The 20220-nt window shown below is 33.2% G+C and overlaps 1 protein-coding gene across 2 annotated transcripts in view; it reads right to left on the minus strand.

The window, feature by feature from the left end:
• The window catches only part of LOC139695489 (uncharacterized), a 73148-nt gene that overhangs the window by 50123 nt on the left and 2805 nt on the right, over positions 1 to 20220 (minus strand). For both annotated transcript variants that reach the window (XM_071594281.1, XM_071594289.1), the window contains 5 exons: positions 18121 to 18319; positions 14319 to 14509; positions 5848 to 5949; positions 4390 to 4677; positions 243 to 1136 (listed from right to left, as the gene is read on the minus strand). In XM_071594281.1, coding sequence (XP_071450382.1) covers positions 243 to 1136; positions 4390 to 4677; positions 5848 to 5949; positions 14319 to 14509; positions 18121 to 18319 — 1674 coding nt within the window. The remainder of the gene's footprint in view (positions 1 to 242; positions 1137 to 4389; positions 4678 to 5847; positions 5950 to 14318; positions 14510 to 18120; positions 18320 to 20220) is intronic.

Genomic DNA, 20220 nt, shown 5'->3' on the forward strand with positions numbered 1-20220 from the left:
ATTTTAAATTCAAATTGCAGAATTATTATGTCAATTTTATCATAGAGAAGTATTAAGTACATATTGAAAGGGAAAAAGCTCAGGAATTTCGGGTTGGTATGTACCCTCAAGGAAGAGGGAAGGATCAATATGCGTAATGAAATATCCACATCCATTCATATATAAATATTTGGAAAAATAGTGTATGTATTACATGAGTAAACACAGCAAGTAGCCTGTGAAATGTTCTGAGGGGAACTTACTCCAAGCCTTTTAGGACCCTCAACTTCTAAAACGGTGGTCATCTCACGGCTGGCTGTTTCTGATGGTTCAGTTCCACCCCCATCTGACTTCTTCCTTAAACCATTAATATCATCTGCCTCTTCATTTTCCATGGCAGTCTCATCTTCTGTGGACACTTCTTCATCCCCGAGGTCAATGGAGTGAGAACGCTGAAGGAAACGATTCCTCCTCTCACTTACGGAAGAAGTCCCAGGGCTCAACGCGGCAACAGACAAGGACTCATCATCCTCCTCCTCTTCTGTAATGCCCAATTTTCCTGAGAGCCTTCTCCCTGGGGAACCCTCAGCTTTATTTGATGCTAATGAGTCTCCTTCATTCTCTGGCAAGACCAGGATGGGCAAATTGTCCATAGGGAGATCCACTTCATCACTACTACCAATGCTCCCATCACCTCCGCTACTACTCTCCCAGTCACTGACATCACTGTACACAACCACAAGGTCATCCTCTGGCTCTTTTGTGCTGTAGGCTTCAGCATCCACAGCAACTACTTCCTCTGGGTTAGCCTCATCCTTCTCTTGTATGACAGAGGTCATATTCTCCTTCTCCACTGATTTTTCTTTACTCCTCTCCCTGGCAGCCTTCCCCCGACGCTTCCATGGATCTTGTGGTGATGATTCATAAAGTGCCTTATTAGCAAGCTCATCCCTTCTATCCAAGCAGTTACCGATTCCATTGTTCCCATTGCCATCCATATAGGAGCAATGAGATGGGTTCGAACTTGATGCTGAGTTGGCAGAGTTGTTTCTTGAAACCTTCATTACCTCCTCCACAAAGCTATCTGCTTTTGACCCATCAGAGCTCCCTTCTCGAGCAGATAGCGTAAACAGACCTCGTTGGCGAGGTTTGTTGTTCTAGAAAGTTTTAAAGTAAAAAAAATCAAATTACCAGGGACAACATTTTTGCAAAATCATTTGAGTTACCAGGCTGTAAGAGATTTAAATAATAAACAGATTAAATAAATAGCAATTATTTTATTTGTAAGAAGAATTTCTCGATAACTTTTGAAATTCTTATGAACACCTTTGCCAAGTGGCAATATTCAATTGGATGTAATGTCTCTCTCCCATTTACATGTAATAAGCGTAGTTCTTATCCTGATTTGAATATTTTAAAGAAGAGAAATTGATATTAGGGCTGCCAAAGTGTAAAACAAGTGAATGAATGTGAAGATCTACCTTCAAAGAAAGTCAAAAAAATATTCCTGAATAGATGCTGAAATCAAAATATAAGTACATATTTATGGGTATGATGCTGTTGGGAAGTATGTGCTAGGCTACAAGAAAATATTAATAAAATATGTGAATATAACTCCAATCTTTGAGTGCTAGAAAGATTAAAAGCCTTAAACTTGTTGACACCTTTCATTCTGGCTCAAGGCAATTCAGTCAAACTTTATAATTTATAAAAGGGTGTTGCAATTTCTTGCTATATTTATTATATTATATTCCTTGCTACAGGACTAATAATTTCCATATTTTCCAAGCTGATAGTAATATTCACAAGCCATGACCATGGTTACCATCCTCAAAAACCTGAAGTAATTATTAAAAATACAGTTTTTTTTTCATATTTTATGCATTTCCCAGATAGTTTCCCATTTCCTTCATTAACAGTGCTTTCAACATGACACGTCACTAAAATGGCAACTCCACTGGAATGAGATGCCTTTTCATTCACCTTCATGGGAAACGGATGCTGTGTGGACTACTGTTCATCTGACTCCTATCCTTTGACCTACCTGGCGTGGCTGACCCTATCAGAAGTAATTATTATTTCTCCCTCAATTACAGCTCTAGGGCTCATCACAATACACAAACCATTCCACTAAATCAAGGTTGTAGTGCATGGGCATCACAGAATGAACTTGTAAGCTACTTATAATATCCCTCCTCACATCACAATGTTCACACACATGGACTCATATTATGCAAAGGAGATGCCCTATTCTTTACATCATAGGGACAACTAATCTTCTCCACGGACCAACAAGCCCATAGAGAGAGCAAGTTACTCCATAATTACCATCGTTAGAGCCCCAAATCTCATGCAAATTCCCTACAGCCCCCCCTCCTGTGGGAGAATCATAGCCTCCTGCAAATTATCACTGTTAATTACCAAGGTGAAGCTTGGTTCAAGACCATTTTTACCTCATGAAGGACACTTCCTATTTACTCTCTCCCTCTGGGGCCTATTCTATGGTATTTGCTGCAAGGGCCAACTGACTGTTTCAATAGAAGCCGTGGCTGAGGAGAGAGCAAGTATTCTATAGTGCATGAGAGTATAAAATTTTAAAATCCCAAAAGCCACATCATGGGAAACCAATCACATAATGGGAAACAGCATTTTGAAATTCAGATTTCAACCCAATACTACAGCAAAATGAATAATTGGGCCCTACAGAAAAAAGGCTAACTATCATTTCCTGTGGTAGGGAAAAAGCTAAATGACTACAGCTGGCAAGAAATGAAGTTTTGGGAGAGATATTTCAAACTTATTTTTCTCCTCTGTGATTAGTACCTGTCCAATATTTAAGTATTTTAACTGGACATATAAAAAGTTATTTTCACTACTTTTGCCTTTTTATAACATTGCATTAATCACAGAGCACATAAAAACCTGTTTGTTTGTTACATGTATTGTACACTTTGATAAGATAGATAGATATCCCTAACATTTTAGACTGACTTTTATCCTTGCTTAAAATACCATTACTTATAAAAGCAGATTGTAATAATTTAATTAGCATAAATTAATGATATTGAGAATACTTAAATTATTTGAATTTGCTAGTGTACAAATTCAGTGGATGTGCATGTAATTAACAACATAATTCAGCAAAAGTGACATTGGTAGTTCATGATGCGAGAACATTATTCAACTATTTTTGAATTAGCCATAATAGAATAATTTTGCTCCAAGATCTTGGTAATGAAAAAATAATGAATTCATGAATACAGATAATTACAGATGGTACAGCTTTAACTTAATGATAAAAATGAATGGCCAGCTAAACTAGATGATTGCAGAGTTTATAAATATTTAGAATGTCTCAATTGGTGGCCCTCACTTGATAATGAAAAGATAATTTATGCCTCTTAAATCTTTAATCATATTATAATTCAAAGTTTAATCATTAAATCTTGGCTGAGATAAGAAGAGAGGTAACATACTCGCCGGCTAACTCAAAAGTTGTGAGTTTGAGCCCAACCTCAGCCATTAATGCTTGTGAACTCTGATGATCCAGCGCTTGGGATACCTAGTGACAAGCTAAGTATTGGTCATATATATATATATATATATATATATATATATATATATATATATATATATATATATATATATATATATGCATACGATATGATATAGTAGATATAATTTTGCATATGTGAAGTTATGAGGCACAACAATCACTTGAAGATAAGCAATTTTTTAAATGATGCATCATATATAAATTCCTCCAAAAGCTAGCCTTATTGTGTTAAAATATGAATTAAAAATCAGATTTGTCAGTTTAAATGAAAATCTTCCCTTTTACTTCTCTTTATTCACTCTTTAACTTCAATTGCTTTTAAATCATTGTCTGGATGACCTACAATTAGAAGGATGAAGTTTTTTGTTGATAAAAATTATGGCAATGATCTATTTAAACATGGTAGAATGTAGTGATATAACTGTATAGCTTTTTTTTGTTGAGTGCTCCAATTCACATCAACAACACAAAAAATTAATTACTTTTGATGAACAAGAGGTAATTTCCCTTAATTGTAATCAAACTTGTCAAGAGAGAGCAATGAAAAGAATTGGTGAGTTGATATTTTCAAAAATCATGTTTTTAAATGGAATATGGCACCTATTGAAAAAATTAGAAGACCAATTATTATCCCTTACAAAGGAGCATCAAAATTACTGGGACAAAATATTATCAGCAAGAAGTAAAATTATAACAAAATATTTCTAATCACTGTTATATATGTTTCTGAAATACAATCAGGATATTCTTACATATCAGAAATGTTAACATTGTTTTTAAAGATTTATTATCGGTGGTTAATATCTAGTCTAATATTATTCTAAGGTCATAATTATGAGGATGCTTTTCTTTACCTGATGCTGAGATGAGTTTCCTGGACTTCCAACAACTCCAGTCTGAAGAAAATCCCAACTACGTGGTGGTTTCAGGGGGGGAGGAGTTGGGCAGGACTTTGGCGAGTCTTGAAGATCCACCCTATCCCTCACTGCCTTGCCACTACTCTCTGCCTCCATTGCAGTGTCCAACATATCACCTCCCTCAGGTTGTCCACGCTCTGTTTCCTCATTCATTATTCCACTTGGTTTGCACTCCTCCTCACCATCAGACTCTTGCAAAATGGCCCTCAATTTATCCTTGTCCAACTGTCAACAAATTACAAAAAGATAAATTTTTATTTGCATGTCTAAAGTTTTAAAGTTTCTGAACTGAATTACATGTTAGGTACTCGTACTTTAGAGGCATACCCAGATGTTATAATGGAACTGAACTAATGAAATAACTTAGTTGTGCCATTAATGATAGATGAGTACTTTAGGGGTATTTAAGATTTTAGGATGAAGAGGAAAGGTAAGGAAAAGGCAAGCATTATCAGTAGCCTAGACTTGTAATGAGAAGTACCCAGAGGCTGACAATCAAATATCTCACACAACTACAAGAGCTGTTATTGTAACCAAAAGCCATCAGCCTAGCCGCAATAAGCTACTAATTTTAAGCACGACAAAAAGCATTTTACATGAACATAAGACACTGACTTTATAATCATATTGGAGTAAACATATGGAAAAACAAATGTACAGCTGCCACAAAATGATGAGAAAGTTTTCAAAATGAAATAAAACCAAAATTCATCAGATAAATTATATATTAAATTATAACTAAGAAAAAGTCCTCAAACTACACTGATTGTTTATCCTGAAGAATTAATAAAGAAGATTTATGGAAGAAAAGTTGAAATGGTCCATCAGAGGATTCTCAATAAATCAATCAAAACCATATGTATGCCTTTAAATCCTTAGATGTTCCTTTGCTGTTTGTCAAATGAAAAATAGAGATAACTTGGACATATTCATGAAACGTGAATTTCAGATGGACTTACTTTCTTGGGGATGTCCCATGGGATGAAAAATTTTTTTTGGATGTGGCATTAAGTGAATTTTGGTGTTATCAGTCATTTAAAAGTTTTTTGAGTTTTTCAAGATATTTTTAGTAAACATGTTGACTTAGGGGCTGATTTTGAAAGCAGACACCACAATTATGTGACAAAAGATAAAATGGCATTTTTCTACTTTCATTAGTCTAATTTGGAACCACTATAGACAAATGAAAAACTAACAAAATATAAATATAGTTTACCATTTATGAGTATCCATGGATTAAAAACACATTGACACTAAGCATTTTTTACTTTAAATTGTGAATATTGACCACAAAAAAATTAGCCATCCACACTCTGGGTACTTTTTATGAAAATCATTAAAACATGACTGACATTATAAGGAGACAAGGAAATGTTTTTAGGTCAAAAAACCCACCTTTGTGCCAACTGGCCTTTCTGATGAATGACTATCATTCCAGGTGTCACTATTATCACCATCAACTTCACTGGGCATAGGTACTACAGACTGTGATTCCTGCTATATAAATTGCAAAAATACATATTCGTTTAGCAGAAAAATAATAAACCATAAGTATTCACACTGGAGTTAGTGAAATCATTTACTGAAATTCAACTTTAAAGAATATTTAATATCAAAGTCCCTAGAGAGAATGCAAAACTTAGAAATTACAAAAGCTTTAAAATTTTTAAGACAAACTCACTAAAGTTTTAAACTCATGATATGCAAGGTAGTTATAAGAAAATACAAAATATGAAAACAATGACATTACACCCCAATATTCAGTGTTTAATTCCTCAAAGCCACATTTAGGCAAAATCATTCATTAAAATATTTGTAAGCATGGTGCAGTGACTTTGAATCTTGTCAAATAAGCAAAATGCAATGTGTTGTGTACCACTGGGAGACTACATATTTAAAAATCTATGCTTAAAATCATTTCTCCTCACTTCATGCTTAAGTGAAGAAGAAGTACTAAAAAAAGAGGGTTCAACTATTAAAAATAACAAGCTATATTTATCAAAAGGAATCTGAAACACTCCAGTTCCTCTTTTTGCATTAATATATATTATTTTTTAAACTTTATGATGAATAAAAGTGACCATGCTAGAGAAGAATTAGTTCTGTGTTGTCATTTACAAGTCATTTAACTCCCATCATGAAAATGTTAAATGCTGGAGTAAAACATATTTGTATGAATATTCAATCTATGAGCCCACTACGAAAACCCTTGGGGGAGTATGTAATTGTTTCTTTCAAATTAATAAAATATATTGGATTAACTTTAGTACCAAAAGATAAACATTTTTGCTATTTTTTTGGTGAGTACTTCCAGTTTGATTAAGTACATTTTGGAAACTAACTCCACCAATTCACTGTACGGAACCGAACCAACTATTAATTGATTTTTGCAATAGGCCAATCAATATCAATAAGTTAAATTAATATAAGATTACACTCCACCAATTAACAATTTTTTGGAAAAGCTTTAAAGAGATGGGTGCAGAGGAAATGATAAAAAATCCATCAACTTAAATCCTTTGATAATTTTGAATGAAAGTACTACATTTAGATTAAAACAAAAATACAATAAGCCAATCCATGAGTAATTTTAAAATTTGTAGCTCAGTTAGTATTAGGTTTTATATTATCCAAGGTATTCCATATTTTGTTGGGTTTCTAAAGAAATGGTAACCGAAGAAAACACCTTTAACACTACACTGCTCTTTAAAGTTTTCCATACACTCCCCCTTTTTACCCAACATCCTCCCTTTAATATCCTACTGGTGATAATTATGTTTTCTATCTGCATTTTCTACCTTCTTTATATTTCTCCAATTTCTATATATGCACATATGAAAATGGAAAACAATGGAATATGAAGATTTTAAATGGAGATGCAAGAAAACAAGAACAATGTATAAACAAAAAGGAGAAAATACATGGAATTATAGACTACAAAAAAGAATGCGAAAGCAGTCTAATGATTATATCACAAATAATATGTACATTTCCAAAAAAAAAATCTGAGACAAATATTTACTATCTACTATAATTGTCAACAAGTGTAAATTTAGATGGTATTGGTCATATGTGTGTCAGGTTTGAATGAAGAGCCATTCTATGGCTACCTTTGTGGAAACAAATGCAGAGATGGTAAAGAAAGCTATGTATGAGGATATATATGGTCTTCTTAGGATACAGGATTTCTTCAATATTAATTTGATTGCGTACAACACATTTCAGAGCCTTGTATGAGTTCTCAAAGTGTGATTTATATATCATCATACAAATCTGGGTATAAATGTTGCCTGGTCTGTATCAAATGAAACTCTTAATATAAAGAGGCACTCATACAGTCCTAGGTAATACATAGGGTCTGATTTGGACATATCCTCAGTCCAATGCTCAAAAACATTAATTTCAGCTGAAAAAAGGAGCATTCCAAAAATCATGGCTAGCCTGCTAAAAGACAGAGGATTGAATGAAAAACCAGATATGACCACAACATTTTTGGATACTTTTAAAAAAGCATTAGCAGTTGCCAAAAAAGGGTTAAATTCGGAGATCAGGTGAAATTGCCGAAGAACAGGCTGTGCATGAAGTCCTTGGTCATTTTTTAAAAATTACCAATAAAAGGACCCAATCCAAAAATCATAGGTGGCTGCCCAAGAAATAGAACTGGCGCAAAGACCAGCTTAACCTATTAAAAAAATAATAGCAGCAAACTATCATGGTCAACAGTTACAATCAGATGTCACAAAAATGACAAACGTTTATATTAGAAGTTTCAGTTAGTTGATTTATAAATATTAAAATCGGTTGATAAAAAAAATTTTGATTCTGTAGGTGTATTTGATAGGTTAGGGTGTAGCTCACATAGCACTAGGTCTAATGGCACGTGAAATTAATGTATCAGGGCAGTTTCTTTCCCTGTGCCACCTATGGTTCTCAGGAATATAACATGTGGCACCCAAGGTTATCACATGCTTCGATGAAGCTGAGGGTGCCCAAGAAATAAACCCCAGCCCTCTACTGAGTAGTCCAATGCTCTGACCCCTGGACTAACATGTCCCAGTGTTCAACCGTAAAGTTAAAAAAATAATAGCTAAAATCTTATTGAAATATACTGCATTAGCCAAAATATGGACCAAAATGATCTACAGAATGGAATTAGAGTCACTCTGCTTGACATCAACCATTTTAGGAAATAAACTTAGAATGTTAGATTTCAATGGAAATGCAGATAAACGAAGAACCTGAGCATAGAATTTTATGGAGTGAGCATAGATATTTTGGGAATCATGGAAAATGAATGACCAAAAAGAGTTGCAGAAACAGGTTGTACTTATTGGATATGAGTTCAAATGAAAGTGAAGATAAGGTTATGAGGAAGCCTTAAAATAACTACAAAACCCAAATATATGATATGATATTGCAAGATTTTACACCTGCAAAAGATTGCCATAGATATGTAGATCTTTGTAGGTAATGAAGAATTAAGAAAATTGTCAAAGGGGAAAAATTGATAATCTTCATAGAGTAAAAGGCACATTGAGAGTACCCCAATAATGGAAAAAAGGTTTAAAATATGGACAAGGATTACAAAATGAAAGAATAGATATACTATTGGCTGTTTGCCAGTGAATATTAAATTAATTTCATGTTTTTCAAGACTGAAACCATCAATAAATAACACATTGAAATTTTGCACACTTCTAACATGCTTTCACCAAATCCACAATTTCAGACCAGTAAGACCTTTTCATATAAATCATTTCCCTCTATGCGCAAACATATAATGCATTCAAGGATTCAATTTCTACTGATTTTGATGATTGACACCATTAAATTAATGGAATATTGCAAAAGTGCTAAAAATTGAATTAGCACTCAAAAATGAGTTTAATTTGGTAATTATGATGAAAGGTTGTTATGTGTAGTTGGTTCTTATCAATCTCAGTCTCCAGTGAATAAGTAGAATATTGAATAATTATTAATAAAAAGAAAATATAACTGAATAAGACATTAGATAGCAAGAAATCTTTAATACATGAGAATATTTTCATGAAAAAGAGGCTCATTATGCAACAGCTCTAGTATATTATTAATCATGCACTGTGTTACCTTAGAGATATCATTCCTTACAACCCAAAGCTGTTGTGATTAAATAATTCATAAAACGATTGCTTTAGAGCAAGCAGTAGTACCATACCATATGCATTGTTACCACTGTAAACACTTTAACACATAAGCTAACTTATATACTCACCATAGGAGATGATATCATAGAGATTAATTGATGGAATAAATTTCATTGTACTTTAATAACTGTGCAGACATAGAATCTATTCGGACCACGAATGAAATAACTTAGGTTGAACACTCTTACTGTGCAAGTGAATACCGGTTTACCAGTTCCACAAGTGGTAAAGCAGTGGAGGCCACTGAGTAAAAGCTCATAATAGTGAATCCAAATGCAGATGAGTCATTCCCCAAGACATTTGGGTGTAACTTCTGAAGCCCATAGCAATATTTCCAGCTGAGTGAGAGGATGCAATGAGATACAAAACATGTGCTGAGTGGGCTTTTGAACTTTTGGAAAGTATTATGTTGCCATTCACTTGAAGCAGGATTGTAAGTACACAAGAGAGTAAAATATTAATAAAATTATTATTTGACTAATAATTTCATACCATTGATTCTAATAATTTTTATTCTAGTACTGGAATACGACTGGAAAATGTCAATTGTTGTTACCTCAACAGCTTTTGTGTTGTTATCATGTTTTTCCAAAAAAAGTGCAAGGAAAGAATTATTGAAAGATAAAGACCATGATGAGAAAATGTAATTTGTTGATTCCTCAAAAACTTTTAAGTGAAGGTGGACATGGAGTTAAAGTTTGCTTCCTTTATTATGTTTTCCAAGAAAGCATTGCAAAATAGAATTATTGAAAGAGAATGAACAACTATTCCCCAAAAAGATTTTACAGCAAAATCAGAATACCTTGCACATAATGTCATGTGAGAATCATTCAAGACTGGGACGCAAAATTCTATGCATATACGAGATTTCACAAGGGACTCCATTTGTCTTGTTTGGCATTTTCAATCTTGTGGCACTTTTTACTGAAGGGTATGACTGGAACTCCTGGGACAATATTTCCTTCTTTGAAGTTACTTTCCATTGTTTTCTGGATATTTGATCCACTCAAGTGTTTTCCCATTGACTGTATCAGGTAGATTGGTGAAAAAAGATACATATATATATGTTTTATCAGTGAAAAATCTTGGTATTAAATATCCTCTTCCTCATCCAATCTTATCCTTTGAAAATAACTATTCTAGATACTTAAACAAAAATTGATCTAGAATTGATTTACACACTTTATGCTATACACAAGTAACACTTTATGCTATCTGCAAGCATTCATAAATATAGAACAATACTAACTATTACGTAAGCATATTCAATTTATATTTTGACAATAGTAAAATGCACTAGTTTCATAGCTCCCAGTGTTCAATATTAGAAAATAAATGGATCCTGATTAAATACTGGTGAATGGATGGCTGTTGAAATTCAAGGCTCAGTGATGCTTTCAAAAATACTAAATCATGCCAGTGGCAAGAAAAAGTAATATATAGATTATACTTACATATCAAGTTTCAAAGGTACATAAGTGCACCATACATACACTTCATTAAACATAGACAATGAGCATGAAAGCATTAAGTGACAGGCATACATGAAACCTAAATTTATGCCGATAACAAAGGAAAACCAGGTAACTGCCTTTATGAATGTATTTGTCATTATTTTTGGTGCAAGACACACATCTCTGGGTCTCTTCTACCACAGAAAACCAGTTCTGTGCCAAATATTCATCTTCTTACCTGTTCCTGAATCGAATTTTATTGTGATAACAACTTGGAAATGAGCTTCAAAAAATGATAACCTGACATTTTTTAAAATACCCTATTCTTTTTAATCAGTCAACATGCAACCTACATGAGAACATCTGCTGGCAGATCAATTAGAGTATGATATATTTTTCTTTAATTCCTGAATTAACTCATTCATTGACTCATGATAAAATGAGTCCATAAAACATGCCACTTATACGAATGAGGAAAGAGTCATGAGGTAGAGTCCCAATGAAAGTGTTTAGCCTAGATGCCAAAACCAATTTTCATTCTGAGTAAAATAATTTGAAAGAATTCCAACTAGAAGGAGTTGTAAGTAAAAGTGACCAGTATCTTTAGGGCCAAGCTTTTTCCAACACACTTTGCCTCCTGATTCTATTTACTTCTGACAACAACACCTACCACCATTTGGAAACATGCTATGAATGAAAAGCAACAATTTTATGATTGAAAAGCCACAAGCTTTCCAATACACCTTAAGGTAAAATGAAAAGCAATGGGTAAGATAAAATGAACCCTTAAATCAAAAAAAGTGTGCTCAGTTGCTCTATAACTCAGTGTTTGGTGCAGAAAATTCAAAATAGGCATGCTGGATTTTATTTTCAAAAAGAAATCCATCATCTTCATAATGTAGACAAGGTTCCACTATTCAGCTGATTAAGAGCAGTCAACAATAGAATGCAGACTCTAGCTCAACTGTCCACTAATTCAACAGTCTTGCCAGTGATATACTTTTGATCTAAGTATAGCTTTGTAATCAAAATTATTTTTTTGGTAAGGAAGAGATTTCACCTATTTTAATAATTTATCTTAATGGCCTCCCATTAATTGCATCATACTTTTTTACAAGAATGAATCATTTACTTATGTATAGGAAGTCATAAAATATTTTTCATGAGGAAATTGTAAAAGCACTAATAAAATAAAGCCCACCAGTAATTCATAGGATAATTCACATAATCCATAAGATAATATTTTGAGGACAGAGTTTGATGAGGGAAAAAATACTTAGTAGAATTTTTTATGGTGAATCAGCTTTCATGTTAAAAGTCAAAGTTAGACCAGTCTGCCCTGAGTCCATAAGATGCAGGTTTATTTTATAGAGCATTTTGGTGGGAAAAGTGTCTTATGGGTCAGGAAATACGGTATGCCAAAAAAATTTATTTTTAAGGTTATAAACCCATTATTTCCATGAATGTAATGATATTAAAAATTTGAAAGGAAGAAAGAAAGGCTGAATGTGGAGAAAATGCTAACATCATGTGCTGGTTATGAAATGCGATAGGTAGGAGAGTGATCTTGTCTAGTGTAAAATAACATTGTGTAAAATATTTATTTTCAAATCATATACAGCATTGCCAATCACATGATAGGCATTATAATTTAAATAAATACAAAATAAATAAAAAAATAAAATAAACACAACAGAAATAAAAAAAACTAAATATGAAATAAATATCATAACAAAGGTATAAAATATATAAAAAAGTACAAATAAAAACATTCAAAAATCATAAAAAGAAACAAAATTTGTTTCATCAACAGATACTATTAAATATGATAATGGTGGTCAAGGAATTAGCAAGTCAGGGAATAACCAACAATTGTTGGAATAATAAAGGTGAACCTGCAGTGTATAAGGGAAAATATTCATGAGAAATAAGAATTTAACCAAGGATTTGAAATCTAATTGAATTTCAAGACACACTTGAGAAACAGTAGAAAAGTTCATGCCCACTATTAAACTAAAATGAATATTTGAAAGCTACGTACACACAAAAATGTTCATATGAACAGTAGACATAATCAGAAGTTCAATCAATCAAAGGTGACCTATCATTAAAAGTAGGTTTTGGATGGGCCCAAACAAGTATCATGTACATCCTGCCTATCACATGAACATCTCATTCTTTTCTTTAAATCACGTCCTTCTGATAGAATTAATACGAAAGTTATTTATGTAATGCCATCACATTGGTTTTCTTGCCGTTTATACAATGTAATCATATAAATAAAAAAAACACTTGATTAAATCAAATGAAAACATAACACTACATTTTTGAAATTACAATTGTTACCATTAAGTAACGAAGTATTTTCAGTAAAATTAGAAGTAATGTGATGGAATTTCCATGATTTGATTCAATTCACAGTTAAACACTGATTTCATTAATACACCAGGAAAAGCATAGTATATAATACAAAATTAACAGGACAAAATTCCTTCAAAAGCTTCTCACCATATTTTTTTCCCACCCAGGAAACCCTATTTATTTTTGATTTGCACAATTTGATTACCAATTAAGGGAGTGACAGAACGCATTCATTTTGCCTAAATTAACATTTTAACATATTGTTTAATATGAACTTTTTTTCAGGAATCTACCCTCGTTAAATGTGATGGTGTGCTTATACACCTAAGCATAAGTAGGGTCATGTATGAAAGAGTTAATTTTCATGAAATTGGAAGTACTGACAATAAATTTATCAATTTATGAGTGCATGACTTAGGAATAGTAAAATTATAAATAACTGATTAATTAATTGTTTCATATTTACAACTTAAATGGTGTAGTACTCATAATTACTTTTCCATAATTAAAACAATGACAATCAACAGCTATCAATGATGCCTTATCCAGAAATAATTCATCATTTTAAAAACTATGCATGCAGGAAAGACATGGGAACAAAATTTAATCCAAAAACTTTAATTTGATAATTGCTTTGAAAAACCCGGTGTGCATTGGTGTAAAATAAGAAGCAAATGATGTTCAAGGAAAATATCTGCGAACTGAAGAAGTTTCCACACTTACGGAAAAAGTGCCACATCCACATTCAAGGTACGCGCAGCAATAGAGAGCAGAGCTTCAAGAAATGTTCACATTCAAAGAGTTTATACGAGATGTATGATTCATGCATTTCCACAATGAAAATGGTGGGAAACGTTAAAACCCACACCTCCTCCTCCTCATTCTCCATTACTGCTTTCTCTCCTGGATTCTTACTGGTTGATAGCTTGCTGATACCTTCATCGACCCTGATGTCAGCACCCTTTTCTGGATATCCTGACGGAGACTCGTCATCTGATCTAAAAATATCCATCACATTCTGGTTTGACATCATTTGAGCATGGTCCTCAGCAGTCCATCCTTAAAAACATAAGAATTCATTTAGGTGTGACATTATATTTTGATCCAGAAACAATTATAACCTACTATTTACTAACTGAATATTCTTTAATGTTACTAAATTTTTATGATTAAAATTGGACTTCTACATTAATTTTCTTAAATTGAACAGACTCAATCAGAGTTACAGAAATTTTGTAGATCGAAAGAATATAGAAAATACCAATGTACAAAATTTAACGGATGATGGATAATTATATGCCTGGTACGGAAAGCATGGATTGGCTGTAGTTAGTAACTTAAGCAAGTACTTGAGAAAAGAATAGAAATGCAACAGCAAGTTGTCTACATTTTTGTTGATATGTATGAAGAAGGCAGGTGGCAGGGTAAACCAATTGAAGCTGTGGGAGGTTTTGAGATAATAGGGAGTAAATGAGCAATATTAATATTTTAAAAACAAGCTACCAAAATAATAAGGCAAGCATTAGAATTAACGGAACTTTTAAGTAACTGGCATGGAAAACAGATTGGAGTGAAGTTACAACGTGTAATGCCACCAATTCTGTTCCATATTTTATGGTTATATGTGTGAGAGGAGGATGCAAGAATATGGTGGGTTTAATGACTATAGAGAGAAATTTACCAATTCTTTTACATTTTGATGATGGAACACTACTAGCAGAGGGCCAATAAGATATTCAAAATAACCCTGGATAGTTTCATTGAGGTAACAGAGAGAATGAAATTGAGGGTCAATGCATCCAAAACAAAAGTAATTGTAATGGATGAAGAGAATGGGAAGAATGACTACATGGTAAAGCAAAACGAGAAAATAACTGAACAAGTGAATGCTGTATATCTTTACAGATATTTTCAAAGAATAGTATGATAGATGACGAGATTAAAATGTACATATATGTCAGCAAGAAGGTTACTGGGAGTATGTGTAACTAATAAATGCATGTTTGTTTAAGGCTGCAGAATAAGTAGTGTATTAAATTTTACTCCTCCCCGCATTTTTGTACAGCAAAGAAACTTCTTTGGTATGCCAGAGTAAGTATAAATGTTATGAGATGAGACTAAATATGATGAGATTGAAATACATGAAAATGCTTGTGATGAAAACAGGACAGAGAGGGTGAGCAAAGAGTGGGTCATGAACGAATGTGGATTGGTAGCAGAAGTAATAAGCAAGTATGAAAGAAATGCCCCATTTTGATTAGACCATGTTAAGAGAATGTATGAGTCAATTAACTACCGATTATGAAAGAAGAGTAAAGAATTTAAAGTGATGGGAAAATGCGAGGTGAAAGTGGTTGAAGAGATACTAAAAACAAGAATATTAAAATGTCAGGAATGGAAGAGCTTATATAAACTAGCTATGAAGATTGAGTAAAACTCACTGCGTCCATTTCCACTACAATCTTTGTATTTCACAACCCAGTTTCAAACAACACAGTGTCATCTTCAGATGCAACTGTAACATTTTACACTGATCATTATTTAGGTAGACTAATGACTGAATGAAATGAGAGCATTAGCAATGTGGAGGGAGGAGACAATATGGAGGTAATGGTGTAAATAAGGGGGGGTTGAGAAGATCATTGGCTATTGCTCCAAGGTTCATTGTTACTGAATCACGAAACAATACCCAATGAATGTCTCCACATTTCCCTCCATATTTCCACCAAATTATGGCAAAATCTGTTAATCTTAGCAAGGTTGAAGATTAAGGATACAGCAGATATTGTTGGTATTTTACTGTTTAAGGTAAGGTTTGGAAGGGCAAATACTGAACAATGATACATTTGTTCACCTCTCCTAACAAAAAATAACATGATATCTAACACTAAATTAAACCCTTCTTCAATTCTAAATACTTCATTCATTCCACCAAACATTCCTAACCTTTTTCAACCCCTTTCTCCTTGCCTAGCGTTCTCCCCTCTATCACAGCCTGCAACATCCCATTAACAATTAATTCTCTACAACTGTCTTTCTTCCCTCATTTTGATTTCTCCCAACAATTCCCTCTCTACTCCTTCCAGGTCCAGCACTTTCTCATCTTTTTTCCTTTCTGTCCATTTCACCTTTTCCATTCTTCTCCACACCCTCATTTCAAAACATACCGCCCTCGATATCAAAGTTTTAACAAGTGTTCTTTTAATATCCTTACTCATAAATTACTGTCATTATTTCCCTTCTTAAGAAAGCTTTACCTAAAAAAATTCTTCTTCTATGACTATACTAATTGGACCATCTTGGTCAAAAACACTGACTAACCTTAATATGGTCTAAATATTATCCTTCTGAATCCCTGTGTGCTTTCCATGTATAGCCATGAATATTGCTGTCTTAAAACTAAATGTTTGTTATGATGAAATGCTGTAATTTGTAGAACTCGATTGCTTTCTCCTACTAGTCATTCCTTGTTTCTAAATCACAGTTGCTTACCTCACTACCATCTCTTCCATTGTCGACCACCATTTTCCAATTTCCCACCACTATCAAATATTTCCCTTCAAGAACACCTGAAATCAATTCCCCTCATTGATTGCATACCCTATATTTCTTTTTTGCCATTGCCCTACCTTGCTTCAGATCATTATGGTTGTCTTTGACTCCAGGGTTTATAGTATTAAAGTAGAACAAGAGTTATGCTACTGGAGATGACACACATGGATAAAATGTACTTGATGTTATTGTAATACGATGAAAGTCACTCAATAAAAATGACAAAAATAAAACATTCCATAGTTACCAAAAAAAGGGAAAGCTTTAAAAATTAACGGTACCTACAGCCTTGTAATCTAATACCTCTAGCCCTGTTTCATTATACACACACTCCTGTACACTGCCAAAATCAGCTGGAATTCTTTTTTTATCCTTTCTCTGCACTCTTTTTCTACCAAGACCAATATACATGGACGAAATATAAACAGATATAATTTAAGAAATAATGGTACAAGTCATTTGAAATTGAGTTCAGTATGATTTTAAGGAACACTGGGTAATTATGATAATCATCCTACACATTTTATTTGTGTCACTTTTCTTTGGAGATATACCTTTATTGTTATTGCTATTTTCATATCTTATTTTGATGCTGGGCCAGCTATAAGCAATATCTTGAAAATGCACAATTAAGGTAAAGGCTGCACCTCGGAGTTCCTTGTTTTCACACGCATAAATGATGGGTTTTCTTGTTAGCCTAATTTGCTGAGATAATAAGATAATAGTCTCTCTCTTTTGCATTACTTATTGTCAAGAAGTTTACCAGTAATAAGTAATCGTTTACCCCAATAACGACCACAACCCAGGTCTCAACAATTTATGACCCATTACATAAGCCAAACAAAATAAATACAAAATAATTCTTTCATACTAAATTTAGATATATTAAACACATGAAAAACTTTAAAATGATTTAAGGCTGAGTTACATTTCTTAAAGCAATATCAATGACTTGAACATACCAAAACATAAAATAGTATTGCTAAAAGTAATAAAAATATGGCCTGCATGGTAATGACAGTGAAAATACAAATTATTTTACATTCTTTACTAGAAATAGAATATTAAACTCCATAGATATATTATTTTAGGATATTACTGCCAAAAATATGCCTCACCATTAACATCTTTTGCAGTACAGTCAGCACTGTACTCCAGAAACAGTTTTACAAGATCTGCATTGCCAAGTCGAGCAGCAATCATCAGAGGAGTCATATCACCAGAAGCAACATTAACATCACTTCCATAGCGGAGTAGCAGTTCAACAATATCAACTTGCTCAACAGCAGTTGCAATATGTAAAGGGGTTTCACCTTCCTACGAATGAATCAAAAACAAGTTCAATAAACATCCATAGTTTTGATATTACATAAAATATCGATATTTAAAAAAAAATAGTAGAGATTAAAATTAACTAGCAAAGTGAAGCTAAGGGATTATATATATTACATTAAAAAGAAACAGTGCTGATGCTGCAAGGTAATTATATAAGAGAGAAAATGGCAATATGTAATCATATATGAGCAGTTAGTTAAAAAATAAAAAGATGAACAACTTCCAATGAATGTAACAAGTGGCATGTAGGCTCTCTGGTACCCAGCCTTAACCTTCCATTTGCCTTCACTTGCCATTGGCGGTGGCCACCAAAGTTTACACTACATCAATGTCCTGGGCAGGACTTGATCCTGCAACGTTAGGATTACCATGATAGGACTTTAACCACCTAATTAGCCTGATTTACAATCTGAAAGAAGCACTAGGTTTTAGTGCTAGTCATCATATGTACAAAGAGGATTATGTCATACGACATTTTCTTAAGAAAGAATACCATTCTACGAGGGTTGCTATTTACATTTTCAGCCTAATAATTAAAAGACGGCGATTTATAGTTGAAAATGGCTTTATTGTTATACGAAGTATTCTCTATGATAACAAATACACTTTTGCATGCGTTCGAACCAATTTTCATAACACTTTTTCCACTCTGATTGAGGTACCTCCAAAACATGGTTTTTAAATTCATTAGTGGCTTCTTCAGGCACCGAAAAATTTGATTGACAAAATTTTTGAGCCAGTGTAAACAACACAAGTTATAATCAAACAACAAAATGTTGTGAAGAAAGTTTGCGATCTAAGGGTCAACCTTTCTGATGGAATCGTCAGATGGTGCCGAAAGCACTTAGTGTTGTCAAGGCTAAAAATATAAATAGCAACCCTCGTATACAGATACTCATTCATGTACAACATCCTTTCCATTATTGCTTATGAATGTGAATTTCACATTCACCACAGGGTTTAACTTGAGTAATCAAATCATAGCTGAAATATAACAGTAGAAATGATCAAGAGAGAGTCGACCACATTGAGTAGGGTTCTCAGGGATGAACCTATTCTTGACAATGGTCCCTTTGTTCACTTAGGTGTACTCTGTATTTGATGTGCTTCATTTTAAACAATAACTGTTTACTATAAAAAATCAATAGAGTGTTCTATATTTAGGCTGAGAATCTTAAGCACATGTAGTTTATACTGAGATTGGCCCAAAACTAAACAAAATAGTTCCATTTGCTAATGAATTTTTAGAAACGCATTAGATTTTTATAGGAATTCTTTTATTTCCTGTTCACCATATGTCTATTACACCTGTCTCCCAGATTTCTGTGTGCAACAATGCTATTTCATGTGCATTGAGTAGATATCCTAGATGGCAACAGCAACAGAACACAAAACAATCAAATGCTTCAGTCTTCACTTGGTGGAAGTTTTGAAATTCATTTTAAAACACTTATACAATACTACTTTTTCACAGATGGTTCTTTGATAACATTTCAAAGGGTTACAGCTGTCATACTAGGTAATAAACATCTCTGGAAAAAAACTATTGTACCAGTAAGCTTTAATATAACAATTCAAAGTAATAGAATGAATGACTGTTAAAAAGATTGATCTCATACAATGTCACATATGTGTATACACAATTCAAGACAATATTTGGTCAATGGCAAATCCAATGGAAGCCAACGTTGATTGACTGACAGTCAATAAAAAAACAAGGTTATCTAATAAATTAAATGGTTTCCTCAGAGAATTTATGGAATGCTTCCAAGTGGAAGAACAGAAATTCTGTTGCCTCAAATATAACAAATAAAATACTTAATTTGATGTAAAAAAATGAAAGTGAAATTATTCACAGACACATAATGCCAAGTAGAAAACTC

The sequence above is a fragment of the Hetaerina americana genome, unplaced genomic scaffold (genome assembly GCF_022747635.1).
Source record: "Hetaerina americana unplaced genomic scaffold, ioHetAmer1.1.p SCAF_1, whole genome shotgun sequence".
In the NCBI taxonomy this organism is placed as follows: domain Eukaryota; kingdom Metazoa; phylum Arthropoda; class Insecta; order Odonata; family Calopterygidae; genus Hetaerina; species Hetaerina americana.